Consider the following 19,513-nt stretch of genomic DNA (forward strand, 5'->3'; position numbering starts at 1 on the left):
TGACGTCACTAAGAGAACGGCAAAATGGCAGCCACTGGGGTGTTACCGTTTGTCAGAGGCATAGATTTCACACGAAATGATTTTCAGGTATAGCTGAATTTATTCATTTTGACAATATCTTGTTTTTAATGTACACAGGTATACTAACATAACTGCTCTGTTTTAGCGAAAAGTCAATTTAAGGATTTTGTTCGTATGCTATTCTTTCTAATCACCTCATCTACCTCCACCTTTGTTGGTCCCCGGCTTTCTAAATATTTTCTGTATTATTATTACTAGTAGTAGTAGAAACATCTTTATATACACATATGTTCCCTTTACAGCAAGAAATTTGTTTGGTTTAGCAGTTCCAACCTTTCAAGATAATTACGAGTGATATTGTCCGAGTTCTTACAGCTGTCAATGGTTTATATATATATATATATATATATATATATATATATATATATAAACAAAAAACCCTCCCCCAACCACATTAAAATGTTAGGTTTCATTAACGAAGAAAGTAGGAACAACATTATGATTATTATAACATATTTATTGTTATCAGGGTTTAATATATTTATTTAGAAAACAATTGCTAGGCGTAAGATATCCGGGATTGTTTGCATATTCGCAACAAATGAGTAGCAGAACTGACTACTTCGTAGTTGGGTTTTCTACGGCTGTGAGGAATACACTCTAATAATATATTGTAAAGATGATACCTAAGATTGATAGGACCTTAGGGGCTGTCTTAGTTTAGATATTACCTTACAGCTTCAGCTACCTATTCATTTGGATTCACTTTAAGATTTGGTGTTCTTACTAAGAATAGACATTCTCGTCCAATTTGACTCATTTTTTCCGATAGCTATTCTTAATTTTAAAGCAATTTTTATTTTTTATACATACTTATGCAGATAAATGCGTAACAAATAAGGTTATTCGTAGTAAATAATATGTTATGTACTTTTAGTTTGTCAAGTCTACAATTATGATTGTCGTAGTTAGGAAACTTAGTTTTCGGTTTATATTAATATTTAGATTCGAACCTTTTTGACTGATGGATAGCAGTTAAATATATAACTTTAAATATGTATAAAGATTTAAGTCAAGAACTCTGTAAATTTTTAAATATATTTTATTATATGTTGTTCTTAATTAATTGGCAGTTTTGCTTATATTTTGACTGTAGTGAAATATTTTAATTAGTTTCATTTTATCATCCTTCTGGACTTATACTAGAGTCGACGGTATCGAATAGCCTCCACCTTTCAAAATTTCTGGTTATGTACCTAAATTTGAAACTATTATAGAAGAAAATAGGAGCAACAATATCATTATTTTCCGTTTGGATCACCTGTAGCGTATCTGGACATCATCAATGTTTCTATATAGGTTCATTAATAGTGATTAAATCTTTTGGATACAGAATGTGTGCCAAAGTTAACGTAAAAAAATTAGTAAACTTAAAGAACTAAGCTAACGTTTGGTTTTCCGAAAAAGTAAATATTTCCTCTCATCATTTTTTACTAACATATTTCACCTGCTTTTTTGTTTTCTAAATATACTTTTATCGACTTTGATCATCAGTAATATTGAATTTCACGTCAGAATTTTATGTAGATCTGACTTTTTATGTAGATCTGGATTTTTAACGAGAGGAAATGAGATTATGCAACTTTCATGCAATTCTCAGAGGCATTAGCCAAATATGATAAAAGTCATAGTTTTGACAAAGTAAAGCAATCACGGGGAAATTTTCATTTATATACTGTAAATAACAGTTCAAGTAATTAAGTAAAGTAATTAAATTGTAAATCACTTATCAACTGGCATTGAAAAAATGACAATGTTTTGTATAAACAAGGAAACAACTAAATTAGTCACTTATTGAAGTTTTTCTATGATTTTTTTCTCTTGAATTCAAACGAAGCAACATACTTGAATGCTCAGTTTAGTTTGATAGAAAATCTATAAAGATTGCTTTTGTCTTTTGATTACTAAGACAGTCTACTGCGCAGGGAAGTCTATTGTAATTTTTGGATGATGTATGTGTAGATGACACGATCAACTTGGATTTCGGTCGTATTCAGTTTGACATGAGAGTTTCTAAGTTGGTCTACTTCTGGAATTTCACTGCATCTTCATCAACATACTGAAATTTAACAACTAAGGTTATGGGTGGGTCTAATTTTGGCTTTTAGCCAGTTGATGTTTACGTCTTCATGTGATCAGTAACCACAAAAATGCTGCAAGTAGAAAAATAATCTCTCTTTGACTCCATTTTAATATTTTTCTTGACAACTAAGATGTGGACGAAACCTCTGGAGTACTTCTCAATTTACTAACTCTTACCGAGGTTAAATAAAGGTGTGTGCATGCATCTTCATAATTATCATCATTATTTAACGTCCATTTTCCATGCAGGCATGGGTTGGACGGATTGACAGGAGCTGGCAAGTCTACTGTCGGTTTCTATGGTTGGATGCCCTTCCTAATGCCAACCACTTTACAGAGTGTATTCGGTGCTTTTTACGTGTGGCACCAGCAGCAGTAAGGTTACCCAAATAACTTTTTGCAAGACTCCTCAACTGAGTGGGGAGTAGTATTGAGGGAGGTGGTTTTGTGTCAGGTGATGAGATGTTAGAGTATGGATAAAGGATCAGGTCTTGCAGTAAAGGCGATACATGGCTACCTCAGTAGGAGAGAGGGAGGAGAGAGAAGATGTGTTTAAATCTGTGTATACATGTCTTTTTGTAAGCCATATATCAACATCACTTCAACACCCACTTTTCCATGCTTGCATGGGTCAGACGAGATTCTTAGAAACAAATCTTTTATGACCAGATGCTCTTCCTCTCACCAACCTTCACCTGTTGTTATCTGAGATAATATTGCCTCTTGTCCTTTGAATACAAATGGCACAAACGTTCAAAATGTTTTCATAGAGGATTGCAGCAAAAGAACATTGCTTGTGTAACAGTGACATTGGTTTACAACTTACATGCAATGTCAAGACAAGGGGGCATACGCATGCACACACATACATAACATACATATAACGGTCTTCTTTCACTCTCCATCTACAAAATTCATTAACAAATCTTTGATTGACCTGGAACTACAGTAAAAGACACTTGCTCAAGATATCACTGGGACTGAACTCAAAAACATGTGGTTGCAGAGTGAACACCTTAACCACACTGCCTGGAAGAGGTACCACAGATACCATCTTTCTAGGTAGACAACTGCAGGAAAAGTACTTAGCTGAGAACAAGCTACTATATCTAGCATTCATTGACATGCAGAAGGCCTTTGACAGTGCCGTACTTGGTAATCTAGTGATGGCTAAAAAGACTAGGCATAGATGAATGGTGTGCGAGGATTGTGCAAGCTGTGTACAAAGATGTAGTTTGTAAAGTAAGAGTCAGTAATGAGTTCAGTAATAAATTTGGTAGTCCTTCATAGCTCAATCCTCAATCCCCTTCTTTTCATCATGTTTCTATATGCCATCAACAAAAGAGTTAAAAACTGGATGTCTATGGGGACTTCTGTATGCTTTTATGGAAGACTGTATAGAGGAATTTGAAGAAATCCCAAATAATACATAGCAACAAGAGACCTCTAAATAAACTTAGCTTAGACTAAAGTGTTCATAAGCTAAAATGATAGGTTCCTTGCACCCTCAGGGATACAGCCTTGCATGATGTGCAGAAAAGGAGCAGGTAGGAACTCCCTATGCTATACTCAGTGTAAGCAATGGGTGCACAAGAGATGTGGAATTACAAGCAGGTTAGCAAAGAAAGCAGACTTTGTATGTGACAGATGCACTGGAGCAATAAGCATTAAGTGCATGCTAGAAATAGATTCTCTTAAATGCCAGGCATCTAGGTGACATAATTAGCAGTGAAGGTGGTGCTCTTAAAGTACTGTAGGGAAGAATTGGCTGAAAAAGTTCAGGGAGTTATTACCTCTGCTGGTGACAAAGGCTTTCTCTTCCAGAGTGAAGGGCAGATTGTATGATCCATGTGTTTGAACTCCTGCATGGTAGTGAGATGTGGGCTTTGAATACAGAAGACCTGCAAAGACAAAGAAGCTAGCATGCACTGATAGATAGATGCGTAATGTCATTGTGCATTAACACCAGAGTACAAATGAGCTGTGAGAAAAATTGAGTATAAGGAGAATCAGGTATAGTGTGCAAGAGAGAAGACTGTTGGCATGGTCATATGATGTGTGTATGGAGGATTACTGCTGCATAAGGAAGTGCCATATGCTCCATGTTAGTGTAAGCTATAGAAGAGGGAGACCAAGGAAGACATGGAATGAAGTGATAAAGGGTGACCCAAAGATGATGCATCTCACAGGGAGATGACAAAGGACAGTATTAATTGATAATAAGTAGTGCTGCAGAAAATCCAACCAACCATGACGATAATGATAGAAGTTTGGGATATCTATGTGTATATACTTACATGTATGTGTGTATATGCATATATATATATGTTTATATGTGTGTGGATATGTATATATGTACATCTTCAGCTTGCCCACCCTATATTTGCTACCATCATTTACACCCCTCTCATCTACTTGGTGATCACCTTCCCTTTTTCACTCACCTCCCTATTCACTTCAGTCTTCTCCTCCCTCTATCACTCATACCCACCATCTCTTATCTCCCCACCACTTGTGAAACTTACAAACTATAAATTGCTAGCCCCTATATCACTCTGTCACTGCCTCTCCCCATTCTTTGCTAGGCTTATGTATGAGAGACTGTTCATTCTCATTATTCTATCGATACCCACCTTCCCTCTTCCATCCCTCTACCCCACTCACTTCAGTCATCTCTCTATCATTCGTATCACTCATATCTCTCATCCTCATCACTCCCCCACTAACTTCAATCATTATCCTTGCTTACTGACCTGCCTTCCATCACTCTATCTCTGCAATTTCTCTCACTGTTCCCCTCTCCAAAGCTTCTCTTCTATCTTAATACGATCTTGTCACTTTGGTCTACCCAGCACGAGGCCCATGCCTTGCTTTCATTGGCTCTCTCTGGATCCTCACTACCTTGTCTATTCTCTCTTTTCCATGTTCCCTTTTGCCTTCATGCCTGTCACCTTTACTGTGGGACCTCAGTTTTGTGAACCTCTCATCACCAGCAAATCAATTTACAAACAATTTTTTTAACATAAAACATCCTGGGTGATGAATGGTATCTCAAGTAATGACCATGCAAGGTGGCAACTATGGTTGGCAACAAGCTGGTAATATCACCAGGAGAATGTCAGTATTTAGCTTTCACTCAGTGCACGTTCCTGTCTGAATTCTCCATGCTCTCTCTTGAATTTCCTATAGGAAACATAGTTTCAGTTTATGAACATTTTAGATGACAAATAGCCTTTGGGAACAAACTTAACTCATAAGCCAAAGTTCCATTGTACTTACCCTTATAATATAGGATAAGCTTAGACTCCTCCTCCCTACACAACCCATCTCATTACTCTTACCATCTAGCCTCTGACACTTATCCCTACCTTGGTACAAAACCACAAATCATTGAGGAAGTTTCTAGTCAACTGACTTAATCTTGTTTAATGGCTGGTTTATATTTTATCAAAACCTAGATGAAAGCAGTCAGTCCTGGCAATGATATCAGTAAAGAACGAGCTTTAAGCATATTCTGTTTTTTTATTTATTTATTTTTTTGTAGTTGGTTACTCAAATTGGTTTTGTTAATAAATATCCAGTGACCTTTAAATAATTTAAATAAAAAGTAGATGCAAGCATAGCTGTGTGGCAAGAAGCTTTCTTCCCAACCACATGGTTTTGGATTTGGTTCCACTCATTGTGCGGCACCTTGAGTAAATGACTTCTGCTATAGCCCTGGACCAACCAAAGCCTTGTGAGTGGATTTGGTAGATGGAAACTGAAAGAGGCTCATTGTATATATACATATGTGTGTGTTACAGTCTATTTACCTCGACTTTGCATGATAGTTTGTAAAACGTGTCACCTTCATGCAAGTGGTGGTGTTCATTTACAGTCTTCTGTGAAAACACGTCTGGTTTTGGGGAAATATTACCCTATTTGGAAACAGGTGTAGGTTAGCAACAGGAAAAGCATCCAACTGTAAAAAAATCTGCCACACTAAATTCTGTCCAACCTATGTGAGCATGGAATAGTGGATGTTAAGATGGTCATATATATTATATATTATTTGTCTATTTTTGTGGGGATGAGGATTATGTACATTATTTACAATGTACGAATAAGTGTTCTCATCTTGTTTGTTGTTAACACATTTCAGTTGATCTATGTTCCAGCCTTCATCAGGCGTTCTGGTGGAATTTCGAACCCAACCCTTTATTTGACTAATGGGGTACACTGTTCTCATACCTAAGTTATGTTGTTGATGTTATTTTTCTATTGATTTTATATTTCAAGTCCCTGCCTCAGATTGAACTTCGAATCCAAGTGTTAGTAGCTTGTGCTTTTTATCCACTATTAACCCTTGGATTCTAAGTTTGATCCCTGGCAGGGACTTGAAAAATAATATCAACAGAAAAATAACATAAACAACAGACCTTAGGAATGAGAACAGTGTACCCCATTAGTCAAATAAAGGGTTGGGTTCAAAATTCCACCAGAACGCCTGATGAAAGCTGGAGAGTGCATCAGCCAAACGTTGTGATAACAACAAACAAGTTGAGGACACCTATCCATCCATTGTAAATAATGTATATATTTCTGATAAGTATTTAATCACCTGTACAAGCACTTCATTAAATAAAATTGAAGAATGTGAAGCAGCATCAACAGGTTTTTGAGAAAGAAATACTGTTGATTACTAGTTCATGTTGATACCACCCTCAGGTCAATGATCTGGGGGTCATATTACAAACACTGTGGCTTTAAATTCAGTTTTATATTCTTTTACTCTTCCTTAGATATTTACTTTGTCCTTCTACAAAAATCAAATTCCCATTTGAAACAAAACCTTCTTGCATGATAATTGTTTTCCAGTTTTGTGCTTATCATAATGTCTACTTTTCCATGCTTGCATGGATCAAGCAGAATTAGTCAAGGTAGATTTTCTCCAACCAGACGACCTTCCTGTTGTTAACTCAGAAAATGCACACATTCCTTTGAAACTTGGTGTGATAATAAAAATATTACACAATATAATTTAAAGTGTAAACCATAAATCTGTCATGTGTGCATGCATGCACACACACACACACACACACACTCTCTCTCTCTTCCTCTCTCTCTCAGGAAATAAAAATGTATACTTGCCTGTTAAAGAAGAGCCTGCTGCTTCATAAAACAAGTTTCTACAAAAATCAAATTGTTTCGGAGGAAAGCATGAACTCTACCATAACATATTGTTCCAATTTTTAATGCATGTATTGATAGTTGGGTGCAGCAGACATAGCTGCCTAGTTTAAGAAGTTCATTGTGGTTCCAGATAAAAGTCTACTATGTGCAATATTTTGGACATGTTTTCAAACATAGTATTAAGTTAAACCAAACTCCCTGTTAGTGAAAATGGTAAATATAACTCATTGAACATTTGGACACCATCACCCTAGGCTCTTTGGATTCCTTTAGTTACAAACATTTAGATTAGATCTCTGGTCTGAGAATAACTTATTGCAACAACTCGTGAGTCATGGTTTCTTTCTCCTAGCTCCTGCTAGTCTTGAAGACTCTGCATATGTTCAATTAAATGGAGTTGCATGAAATTATTGTACTGCATTACCTTTGGATATCCTTGTTGTTTATTTTGATTTTAATCACCTTACTTTGAAATTGTATGGATAATACCATACTAAATTCTGGTGCCTCAACTTAAGTACCATATTCATCTGAATCTAAAGTTTTGCTGAACTATATATATATATATATATATATATATATATATATATATATATATATTTGTGCATGTGAGTTAGTGTCTTCTTGTCTTGACATCACATGATAGTTGTAAATGACCATCATTATCACACATGCAGTTGTCATTCATTTCCAATTTTCCATGAAAACATGTTTGGCCACTGGAAAGTATTACCTCACTTGGAATCAGGGGAAGGTTGGTGACAGGAAAGGCATCGAGCCATACAGAACCTGCCTCAGCTAATTCTGTCCAACCCATACAAGTATGGAAAAGTGGACTTTAACATGATGATATTTTAGTCATAACTAAAATATATTTGAAATCAAATATATTAAAAAATACAGTGATTAAAAAAAAGTTTTTATTCTTCAAATTTTAATATCATTTTTAGTCCCACTACTGCTAAATAAATATATTAATTTTATGAAGATGCTGACTTTCAATGTAAATTCACTTATGTAAAGTAGACAAGTTGAAGTAATTAAATGAACACTTAATCCACTGTGACTTTAACCCTTTAGAATTTAAAGCAGCTATATCTGGCCAAAATATTGTTCCTATTTTATTTTCAAACTGGCCAGATTCAACCTCTCACACTTTCCCCAGAATGTTAGTCTAAAAAATATACAGTCACACAATCAAAATCTCAAAAGCTACAAGATAATGCTGGATAAATAAGTGTTAGATTTGATTGAATAATCTGAATGCTAAGAGTTAAACCTTTTAATATTTCTGTTGAAATACACTGCTTTTGTTTCAATTAATTTTGAAAATCATGAAGAACTTAATAAAATATCTTAGTCTTATTAAGCTGGTATTTGGAACAGGAATTAACATGAAATTTTGAGGGGAAAGTTTTTATTTACATCACTTTAAACAAAAGCTTGCATCATGGAATCATGGATAATCTCAGAAAATTTGCTATCAAAAGGGTTAACCAATGTCATTTCACATTTGGTTTTTCAGTTTTCAAAAATTTGTATTTTGAAGTTCAATTATTTCTTTTTGCAGTGTGGTTCCTTCCCTTCTCAAGTGGCGGATATGGCTGGTTTGAGATGGCTTCGTCTCAACAGAACCAGTTTAACTGAAGTCCCAGAAGAAATTAATAATTTGAGAAAATTGGTATGTGTCAAAATCTTTCTATATTTTTAAGTCTTTCATTTATCTCTTTGCATTTATAGTAATATTTTAAAATCTGTATTGAAATATTTCAACGAAGTTGCATTTATATTTCTTTAGGAACATTTATCCGTATGTAGAAACCAAATCAATGAACTAAATTTTAAGCTTGGTGAGTTAAAGTCTTTGCGCTCCCTTGTCTTTCATCACAACAAACTTTCGGACAGTGGTATTCCTGACTCCGTTTTTAGCTCTCAGGAACTAACAGTTGTGGTAAGTATCAAGTGTAGTTTTTGATTTTATATGTGCATGTATATAATTACACAAAAAAATACACTGTAAATTATCTCACTATAATTATAGCCAATATAAATGTTGGCTGATTGGTTTTTCCAGTTACACTTTACATTGTATAAAGAGAGAGTAAATGAGAGCTAGAGGGAGAGTTAGCCTAAAAGGTGCAGGATAAGTGACTGGATAGTTGTTCAACCTGCTAGAAATAGCAACTAAATTTCTTCAAATTACACCCTACTGTCTTTAAAAAGGGATGACACATTGGACAATACAATCCTTGGTATACAAGACTCAGATGGTCATGGATGAATGCAGTAAGCCTGCTTGATTAGAACTGATTTAGTGCGAAACAAAACAACATCCAGCATTTATATTTTATTCTTTTAGTCATTTGACTGTGGCCACCTTGAAGGGGTTTTTTAGTCAAAAAATCGACCCTGGGACTTATTTCTTGAGCTTAGTACTTATTCTAATAGCCACTTTTCCTGAATCGCTAAGTTATGGGCATGTACACACTGGTTGTTGAGCAGTGTGTGGGTGGGGGGACAAAGAAAGACACACACATGGATACACACACACACACACACACACACACACACATATATATACATACAATGGGCTTATACATACAGACAGAGAGAGAGAGAGAGAGATAAAACATTTAATAGGGAAATTAATGCCTGAGGTGAAAAGGTTGAGTGGCTTCAGCTTAGAGGAGAAGGACAATGTTATTCCAATGTTTTGTGTTGAAACCATACTGATATCCATTTAGGCAGCTGAAGATGGAATGTTTGTTATATATTTTTTGTTGTGACCTTTTGTATTCTCATTGTTTTAGAGTTGTCATCCAATGAGAACTTTGTTCTATTAAGAGCAAAACTTGTCCAAGGAATTTATATGCTATGGTGTTTTTGCTGCATGTATGTGTATGTATTATATTATTTATTTTTTTCTCTTATAGGATCTGAGCCATAATAATTTAGTGGAAGTTCCAGAACAGTTGCAAAATGTTAAAGGTTTATTAGTTTTGAATCTTAGCCATAATAAGTAAGTTTAAGTGATCTCTTTATATAATCATATATGTTTTGAGTTTGAAAATAATTACATAACCTTCTAACAATCATTCACATAATATATTTGCATAAATCATATCTTTTTATATGGATTATACATACAGATGCACATACAATCACATACATCTTATCCTTGCCTTTCTTGCTGTGTTGTTATTCTCATTTTGAACTAATATTTCCATAGTATAAGTGTAATTAAATATCATTATAAAGATAAAACTCAACAGTCTCTATATTATCTTCCAGAATTGAGAACATACCAAATCTTCTATTTGTTAATTTGATTGAACTTATTTACTTGGATCTCAGTAACAATAGTTTAGGTATGTATTAAGTTTTTAAGTCAATGAAAGTGATGATGAGATAGATACGAGTTTGTGTATGTATGTGTGTATCTGTTTGTGTGTTCTCATGTCCTCTTGTCTTTGCATCATTCAACAATTGTAAGCAAGCATCACTGTCATACAAACTGTTGTTTCCAATCTTTCCTAAAAATACATGTGGCCACAGGGAAATATTACCTTGCTTGGCAACAGGTAAGTGTTAGTGACAAGAAGGGTATCCAGCTGGAGAAAATCTGTCAAAAAGTTACATCTGACCCATGCAACCATAATAAAGTGGGTGTTAAAAATAATGATTTATATTTTAAACACAGATGTGTATTTGATATGTTGAACACAAATATATTTTTAAATGTGTTAGACAGAGATGTATTTAATGTGTCGAACAGCTATATGTTCTTTTTGATATTGATATTCCTTTGATGAAGTATTGATTATCAATTAAACATGTTTGTTTCTTAAAAAGTACTTAAGCGTTTTATAAATATCTGAAGATGTACAGAAAATAGACTCCATCAATTTCCAGGGGGATAAGCTAGAGTTGATAGCTTTTGTTATCGAGGTAATCAAGTTAGTAGCTGAGTTGGGTGCTCTGAGAGAGTAGCTGTGAGAATAAGATTAGGCTGGACAAAGTTGAGAGAGCTACTACCTCTGCTGGCAACAAAGGGCCTCTCCCTCAGAGTGAAAGGCAGATTGTATGATGCCTGTGTGTGAACAGCTATGCTACATGGCAGTGAAACATGGTCTGTGACAATCAAGGACATGCATAGGCTTGAAAGAAATTAAGCCAGCATGCTTTGCTGGATGTGAAATGTCAGCGTGCATGTTTGACAGAGTGTAAGCATCTTGAGAGAAAAGTTCGGTATAAGAGACATCAGATGTAGTGTGCAACAGAGACGACTGTGCTGGTATGGTCTTGTGAAGCATATGGACAAGGACAGTTGTGTAAAGAAGTGCCGATCTCTAACTGGAGGGAACCTGTGGTAGAGGTGACTCAGGAAGACATGGGATGAGGTGGTGAAGCATAATCTTTGAAGTTTGGGCCTCACGGAGGCAATGACAAGTGACAGAGACCTTTGACAATATGCTGTGCTTGAGAAGACCTGTCGAGCCAAGTGAAATTGTTGTCATGGTTGATGTTAGTGTCATGGCTGATGTTAGTGTCATGTAACTGGCACCCATGCTGGTGGCATGTAAAAAGCACCTTTTGAACGTTAAGCCTCACAGAGGCAAATTGGCTGATGCTGGTGACATGTGAAAAGCTCCTTTCAAGTGTTGTGCTTCATGGAGGCAATGACTGAGACCTTTAGATTCTGTCATGCTTGAGAAGAAGACCCATCAAACGAAGTAAAATCACAGTTGTGTCAGATACTGCTGTCACACAAATGGTACCTGTGCTGGTGGCATGTAAAAGTACCTATTACACTCTTGGAGTGGTTGGTGCATCCAGCCGAAGAAACTATGTGGTGAACTGGCAGAAACATTAGCACACTGGGCAAAATGCTTAGCGGTGTTTCGTCTGCTGTTACGTTCTGAGTTCAAATTCCACTGAGGTCGACTTTGCCTTTCATCCTTTCGGGGTCGATAAATTAAGTACCAGTTAGGCACTGGGATCGATGTAATCGACTTAACCCCTTTGTCTATCCTTGTTTGTCTCCTCTATGTTTAGCTCCTTGTGGACAATAAGAAATTATGCCAAATCAGACTGGGGTCTGGTGAAGCCTTCCAGCTTGCCAGCCTTGGTCAAACCATCCAACCCTTGCCAGTATGGACGACGGACCTTAAATGATGATGATCTCTTAGACTTAAATGTCTGTTTACTGTTTTGAGAAAGTATCCTCATTCTGACAATTGCTTAAAAAAAAAAAGAAATTTTGTTTCAGTTGAAAAAAAAGTGTTCTAACTCTCTAATTGCAGAAACTCTTCCACCCCAGATACGACGCCTAACAAGTTTACAAACTTTGAAACTGAACAACAATCCTTTAATTCATGCTCAGTTGCGGTAAGTTGGTTCTGTTCCATTTCATAGCATGTACAATAGGGCTATTGACTATTAACTGCAGTTGTTCAACTGTGTGTGTGTCTGCTTTTGAGGAGACCATAAATATAATTATATGTTTATATTAGAAGAATACCTGCACTCCACAGCAGAAGTGTTAAGCCAGGTCCCCCTGTTGAAGTAGAAGAGAAAAACTACAGTAGCCAACCAAATAAAGAAAGAAAAGTGAAAAGCCACTGTATGGAGTTCATACAGTGTAGCCAACAGGGACAGTGTACCTCTTGGGAGGAGTTTGTGGTTGGGTGAAAAGTGGGATGGAAAGAACTTTGGTCATAGAGACCATTCTGTCTACATGCTTCCTAATCTTTGTAAAACCTAAAGCTTTGGAAAAAAGAGGTGTGTGGTCTGTACAAATGTGGAAAGGTCAGAACAATGAGATGAATACTCTGCAATTGCCCATTAGATTTGGAGCACAGATACACATGGCAGCATAACCAAGTACTCAGAGTATTGTCTGTTGCAGTGGTGGAGAGAGTAAAGCAAATAAGCAATGGTGAAAGACCACAAGTAGTGGAGCTTGGGAAGATAGTTTTGCAGAGACAGTGAACATTATATGCCAGCCACTGTAAGGAAGAATGATCCAAAAGTCTCTGTTGGCGTTGATGGTAACTATCACTTCCCACATTTTGCTACTAAAAGACCCAACCTTGTCATGTGGTGCAAGGAAAGGAAGTTGGTAAAGATAGAGCTGACAATTCCCTGGGAAGCAAACATCAAAGTTGCTTTCCTCAAGAAATACAGAAAATATAGTGAGTTGGAAACAATGGATGGGAGGCAATATACCTTCCTATAGAGATAAGTGTTGGGACTAGGGTCCACTAAATGCTCAAATTTTTGGTCTAGCTTAAAAGGAGGAAAAAAATGTTGCCAGAAAATTGTCCGAAGCCACTGAGACAGTAAGCCATTACATTTGGTTCAAAAGAATGGATGAGTGGTATAGCAAAAATGAGCAGTGAGGATGATAAAAACATCTAGCCCAGAGTTGCACTATCTGATTCAACAAAGCTCATACAGTTATGCAAGACTTTTACCACCTGCATCAGTTGGTGGCTTCAGGCAGCTCTGATGTTCCATTGGAGGGGAGCTGAAACAACCACAGAGCTGCTTCACTGCTTGATGAGAGATTGTCTCCTGTATTTGGAGACAGAGTACAGCCAGAACCATCAGCACACAAGTGTTTACCCTTAAATATTGTAAACTTGTATTTCATTGTATTTTGCAGCCAATTACCAGCATTGACTTCTTTAACAACACTACACATGAAGAGTTCAGAGAGACGTATCAACCATTTCCCACCAACACTGGACACTTTAACCAATCTTCAAGGTTAGTCATACTCTTAATTATCATTCCCTGTATATTTCATTACTAACAACATACAATTGCTTTCTTTTGCATGTAATTCCTAATTGTCTTCTAATCTTAAACCAAATAAAGTTCCTGTGTAGATTCCATTTCCACTCCCGTTAGGATCTTCATAACAACATTCAGCAGCTGCGAATTACTGAAAATACTTCTTAGAAATCATAGGACAGTTGACTGTTTAAATTTTTGGTAGGGTTTAAAAAAACTGTAAACAAACTGAACCCAAATCTATTGTAGTTAGCATTACAGCATTCTTGCCTTCCTTTATATTAATCTACTAAACCCTGCACAAGTTATATTCTTCCTCCTCTATTTAAGCCATTACAAAAAAAAAATTGTGTTGCCTCTTTTAATACATTCGAAAATGTTATTGGAATTCTCTAGAAAAAAAAACAATCTCTCAAGTATATCAAAAGTTTTTGTATGTAGAGAGTATGCATTTATTTGTTTTCAGTTAGTTAAAATATATTTGTGACATGCTTTAACTTTAAAAGGCAAATTTACTGCAGTTACCATGGAGAATAGAAATTCTCTCTTATTGTAAAAGGTGTAAAAATACCATATTTTCCCAGTGCTTCACTCTGACAGTGCATTTGCCTTTAGAAGTTAAAGTCAGTCACAAACCTATCTTGACTAACCTACAGTTTGTTTATTCCTAATCAGTGCTTGGCACTGATGCTGCTATTTTTATTCCAACCAGGCAATCCACTAGCACCACTCAGTCATTGATGTTGACTGTGTTTAGTTAAAGCTATGGCTTTGAATCTGTCCAGGATTATCTTCCATTGAGGAAGGCTAAAGAACCAGAAACATGTGTCTGGGAATCGCTAAAGGGAAGCACTGGACAAATACGATGTTTTTACACCTTTTAACATCAGAGAGAATTTTTTCTCAGTGAAAACTGCAATGAATTTGCCTTTAGAAGTTAAAATATATCACAAATATATTTTAACTGACCTAAAGTTCATTTATTCCTAATCATTGCTTGGTTCTGATGCTGCTATTTTTATTTGTTTCTTTTTACATTTTTATTGTTTCAGATATCGATCTGTCATGCAACAATTTGCCCAAAATACCCGAAGCTTTATACAAACTTAAAACTCTCAAAAGATTACAACTATGTGACAATGAAATCACAGAGCTGTCCTCATTAATTGGTAAGTTCCTAATTGATCTATTATTAAAAAACAATTTCACTTACTCTTAAAATATATTTTTATTAGCATCACTGTGTTGCTGAAGACTTAGTCTATGAGGTTGATTGTGTTATATTTCTGGCTATATATTCTAATTCCTTTTAAGTATTCATATTTACCATTTCATTGGTAATATTTTTTCCTGGAGGTTGTATGCAGTCCATTATGAGCACTGTAGCTTTGAACTTGTAAATAGTGTCTTTGCTTGGAAGTTCTTTTTGCAATTAAGCTATTAATATTATTATGACTATTTATAACTCCTAACTTTCACTTTCCTGTCTTTTTGTGTTTTATTCTGTGTACTTCTTGCTTTCTGTCACCTTTTTTAACCTTTCCTAACAAGCTATATACACTGTATGTACTAATCTCATTATTATTACAATTAAAATTTCATACAGATTTATCAAAAGACTAGTACATACAGTATATAGAGCTAAATTTCAATTTAGTAACAAACCTGTTTTCAACATCTCCACAATCGATTATTGCAAAATAAAATATGGCAGTTTCCTTCTAATCAACTGGGTTGGTACCAAGTTCATTTTTCAGTCAGGAAACATGCTGAAGAATATCTGAATATTTTTTATAGCCCTTTTCATGATTATCCTTCCATTTTTGTTTCCATAATTCTTTTTTTATCTTCCTCTCACATATTTTTTTTCAATTTGACCTATTTGAATATCACTTTTTCCTCCTGCATCTTGAATTTTTTATCCCTCGTTATCTTCTCTATTGTGTGGTATTCTGAAAGGTGATTCTTTTTTTTTCCTTTGATTTTATGATGTCACACTTCCTATTAAATGGTATGCAAAAATTAGAACTGAAAATTCTGACAGACTGTATTAAAGAAATTTGCATATTCTTAATTCTGAAGTAGTGTTTGAGGTCAACCAGAAGCATCAGATGGTTGATTTTTTTTTTTTCTGTTTTATATTTTTTTTTATAAATTTTATTTTGATTTACTTTTTCATAATACATAAGACAGATAAAAAAAAAAGAAGTGAGGATAGTAAATCCTAAAAGAATTGCTCTTTTAATCTCAATTTCATTCCTGCACACTTCACTGTCTGATAATTCAACTTGCAAAGACTATGTAACTTCTTAGTTTCATATTCTATCAAAGATGCCAATTATTTCCATGCACTTTAGAGGTGAGGAATGGATTGTTAATTAATCCATTCCAGTACCAGTATTTTTTTCCTATTTTTCACCTGAGATATCAGTCTGTCATTGTATAATAGGTTATCAGTTGCCCATGATTCCCTTTAGTATCTGTTCTGTTTCATTACAATCACCTTTCAATGCTGTCAGTAGTTACCATATCAGTTGTAAAAATTAGTTACTTTACTCCAATCACTTTTGTTTTACCTTTCTATATAAGGACAATTTTCCCTTTGTCATCTGTGATAATGAATAGGTTGTCTGAAATAAAAAAAAAATTTTTCTATATCAGAAATTTTGAATCTCATCCCATTCTTTATTTTATGGTAGAATGTTCCAAATTAAAACATTACTGAGATAGAGTCACTGAAAAGGTCACAGGATGTGTGATGAAAGAGTTTTGACAAAGAAACTAAAATAATAATAATAAAGCTGAAGTGAAAACCAAATATATAGTGCGTGTGTTTGATTGGCAAAATGTGACTTGGGGACGGTCATATTTTGCCAATTAAACACACACACTATATATTTGATCTTCCCTTCAGCTTTATTGTTATTATTTTAGTTTCTTTGTCAAAGCTCTTTCATCACACGTCCTGTGACCTTTTCAGCAACTCTCCATCCCATGTGTCTCCTCTTGTTCTGCATATCGTCCATTTTGTCAAAAAGTGCATGTGTTTAATTGGCAAAATATGACCATCTCCAAGTATAACAATATCTCTTTCAATTCATGATTTCACATCAAGAATCTTGCAAAACAAATACATAAACGTGAAGTATCACTATTCATCCTTAACACTTACATAAGTAATATTTACGTACTCTTACATAAGTAACACTTATGTACTGAAGGCTAATTGTAATGTATTATACCTTTCCCTAAATTTGTGGCTTTGTGCTAATGTATGAAATAATAATTCAGCATTATTATTGCTCATTGCATATCTTTCTTTGTTTAGATACCTGGGTAAACTTGGAAATGCTAAATCTTTCCCGTAACAAATTGACTGCTCTACCTGTGAGTAATCAACAAAGCATTTTCTTTTACTTTGTATTTATTGTGGTGTGGCAGAAATATTAAAACATGTAACTAAATGTTTGTATTCTGTATTCTGGAATGGCAGAAATGCTTGAGCATGAGGTTAAATTCTGCCAAAGTTGATTTGTTAACCTTATATAGTTGATAAAGTTTGTGTCAGACATGTACTTAATACAAATTTTAATTTTTATTCCTTCGCAGATTGAAGATGAACTATTTTCAATCGGTAGTTAAATTAACGTTGTTGCCTAATTAACTTAAATCTAAAGTATCTTTTAATGAAATAGACTTTAGAGTTCAGAGTTTGTAAGAAATTTAGAGAATTACAAAATACCGCCTCTGATAGCAACTAAGTCTCTCTCTCTCTCTAAAGTGTAGACTATTTGAAGCTTGGAGAGCAATAATAATTCCTTCTAATTTTGGCACAAGGCCAGTAATTTTCAGTGGTGGAGACAAGTCAGTTACATCAACTTTAGTACTTGACTGGTACTTAATTTTATTGACCCTGAAAGGATAAAAGGCAAAGTTGACCTCGGCAAGATGTAAAGACTCAGAATGTAAAGAGTTGGAAGACGTGCTGCTAAGCATTTTGTCCATAACATTAACAATTCTACTAGCTCGCTACCTTGGTAATAATGCTTAAAATGTGCTTATTGTATATAGTACTCAAGTGCACTGCAGCTCATTAAAAAAAAAGAGTAAAAGAGAGGACAGCAGCAGCAATAAGTCAAGCAAAGAAAGATAGCAATGAAAAGCAAAAGTACGTGCATACTACACAGGATAACTCACAAAAAGGAAAAATGGGCCATTAAAAAGCTATAGAGAGGAAAGCGATACATAGGCAGAAGTTGTATTAGGTGGCATAGAATTTTTGAAAGATGCAGTGACCTGACAACTAACAATTGATGTGGGTATTTTATTCCATGCTTCAGCAATTCTGAATATGAAAAAATATGTTGTTAATTAATTTTGATTTTAGAGTACCTGCAATAATTGCAGAATGTTGTAGGAAATACTACCTTGCTTTTAAACAGGTGAGGGTTGGTGACAGGGAGGGCATCTAACCACAGAAAATCTTGCCTCAATAAACTCTGTCCAACCCATGCAAGGTTGGAAAATTGGACACTAAGAATGATGTGTATGGGTTTATTTACTCTTTTTCTTTCTCTCTCTCTCTCTCTCTCTCTCTCTCTCTCTCCCTATATATATATATATATATATATATATATATATATATATATATATAATTTAAAATTTAGGGTTCAGCAAGTATTGCATCACCGCACATCGAAAATTAGAAATAGCAGCCAAAACTACTATTTTGGTTGCCATTTCTAATTTTCAGTGTGTAGCGAATCAATACTTGCTGAACCCTAAATTTTTAATTGTGTTTATATATTTACCGATAATGGGTTTTAACACTTGGTGAAATTACTAATTATCAATTAATTATTAATTTTTACCCTATGTCTATATATATATATATATATATATATATATATATATATACACACACACACACGCACACACACACACACACACACACACACACACATTTAATGAATGGAGTAAAACGCATATTTTAACTGCATACTTTTATTTCCAACATATGTTTCAAAGAATTACAAATTACACAATCCATAGGAATCGGTGATGTAATTCTTCGAAACATATGTTGGAAATAAAAGTATGCAGTTAAAATATGCGTTTTACTCCATTCATTAAATTTATATATACTCAAGTACCCAAAATATCAAGGAGTTTCTACCTAATAAACAGGAGTTACACCACAGTTATTTTGTGATCTTTGCTACCCTGGTATCTATTAACCAATTTATTTTGTCCAAATTATTTATTAATTAGGAGAAAATAAATACATATAATATAATATAATATATATCTATATATATATATATATTTATATAATTAGAGAGAGAGAGAGAGAATCCTGTGAATTTCTCACATGCATTTT

At 34.7% G+C, this 19,513-nt stretch overlaps 1 protein-coding gene across 2 annotated transcripts in view; it reads left to right on the plus strand.

Annotated features, from left to right (window-relative positions):
- The first annotated feature begins 4 nt into the window (after positions 1-4).
- The window catches only part of LOC106873839 (protein flightless-1 homolog), a 70,205-nt gene continuing 50,696 nt past the window's right edge, over positions 5-19,513 (plus strand). For both annotated transcript variants that reach the window (XM_014921352.3, XM_014921353.3), the window contains exons 1-9: positions 5-87; positions 8,906-9,016; positions 9,134-9,286; positions 10,269-10,354; positions 10,627-10,703; positions 12,639-12,723; positions 14,003-14,106; positions 15,186-15,302; positions 17,462-17,520. In XM_014921352.3, coding sequence (XP_014776838.1) covers positions 25-87; positions 8,906-9,016; positions 9,134-9,286; positions 10,269-10,354; positions 10,627-10,703; positions 12,639-12,723; positions 14,003-14,106; positions 15,186-15,302; positions 17,462-17,520 — 855 coding nt within the window. In that variant the 5' untranslated portion in view covers positions 5-24. The remainder of the gene's footprint in view (positions 88-8,905; positions 9,017-9,133; positions 9,287-10,268; positions 10,355-10,626; positions 10,704-12,638; positions 12,724-14,002; positions 14,107-15,185; positions 15,303-17,461; positions 17,521-19,513) is intronic.

Source organism: Octopus bimaculoides, chromosome 7, assembly GCF_046866305.1.
Source record: "Octopus bimaculoides isolate indiv1 chromosome 7, ASM4686630v1, whole genome shotgun sequence".
Taxonomy (NCBI): domain Eukaryota; kingdom Metazoa; phylum Mollusca; class Cephalopoda; order Octopoda; family Octopodidae; genus Octopus; species Octopus bimaculoides.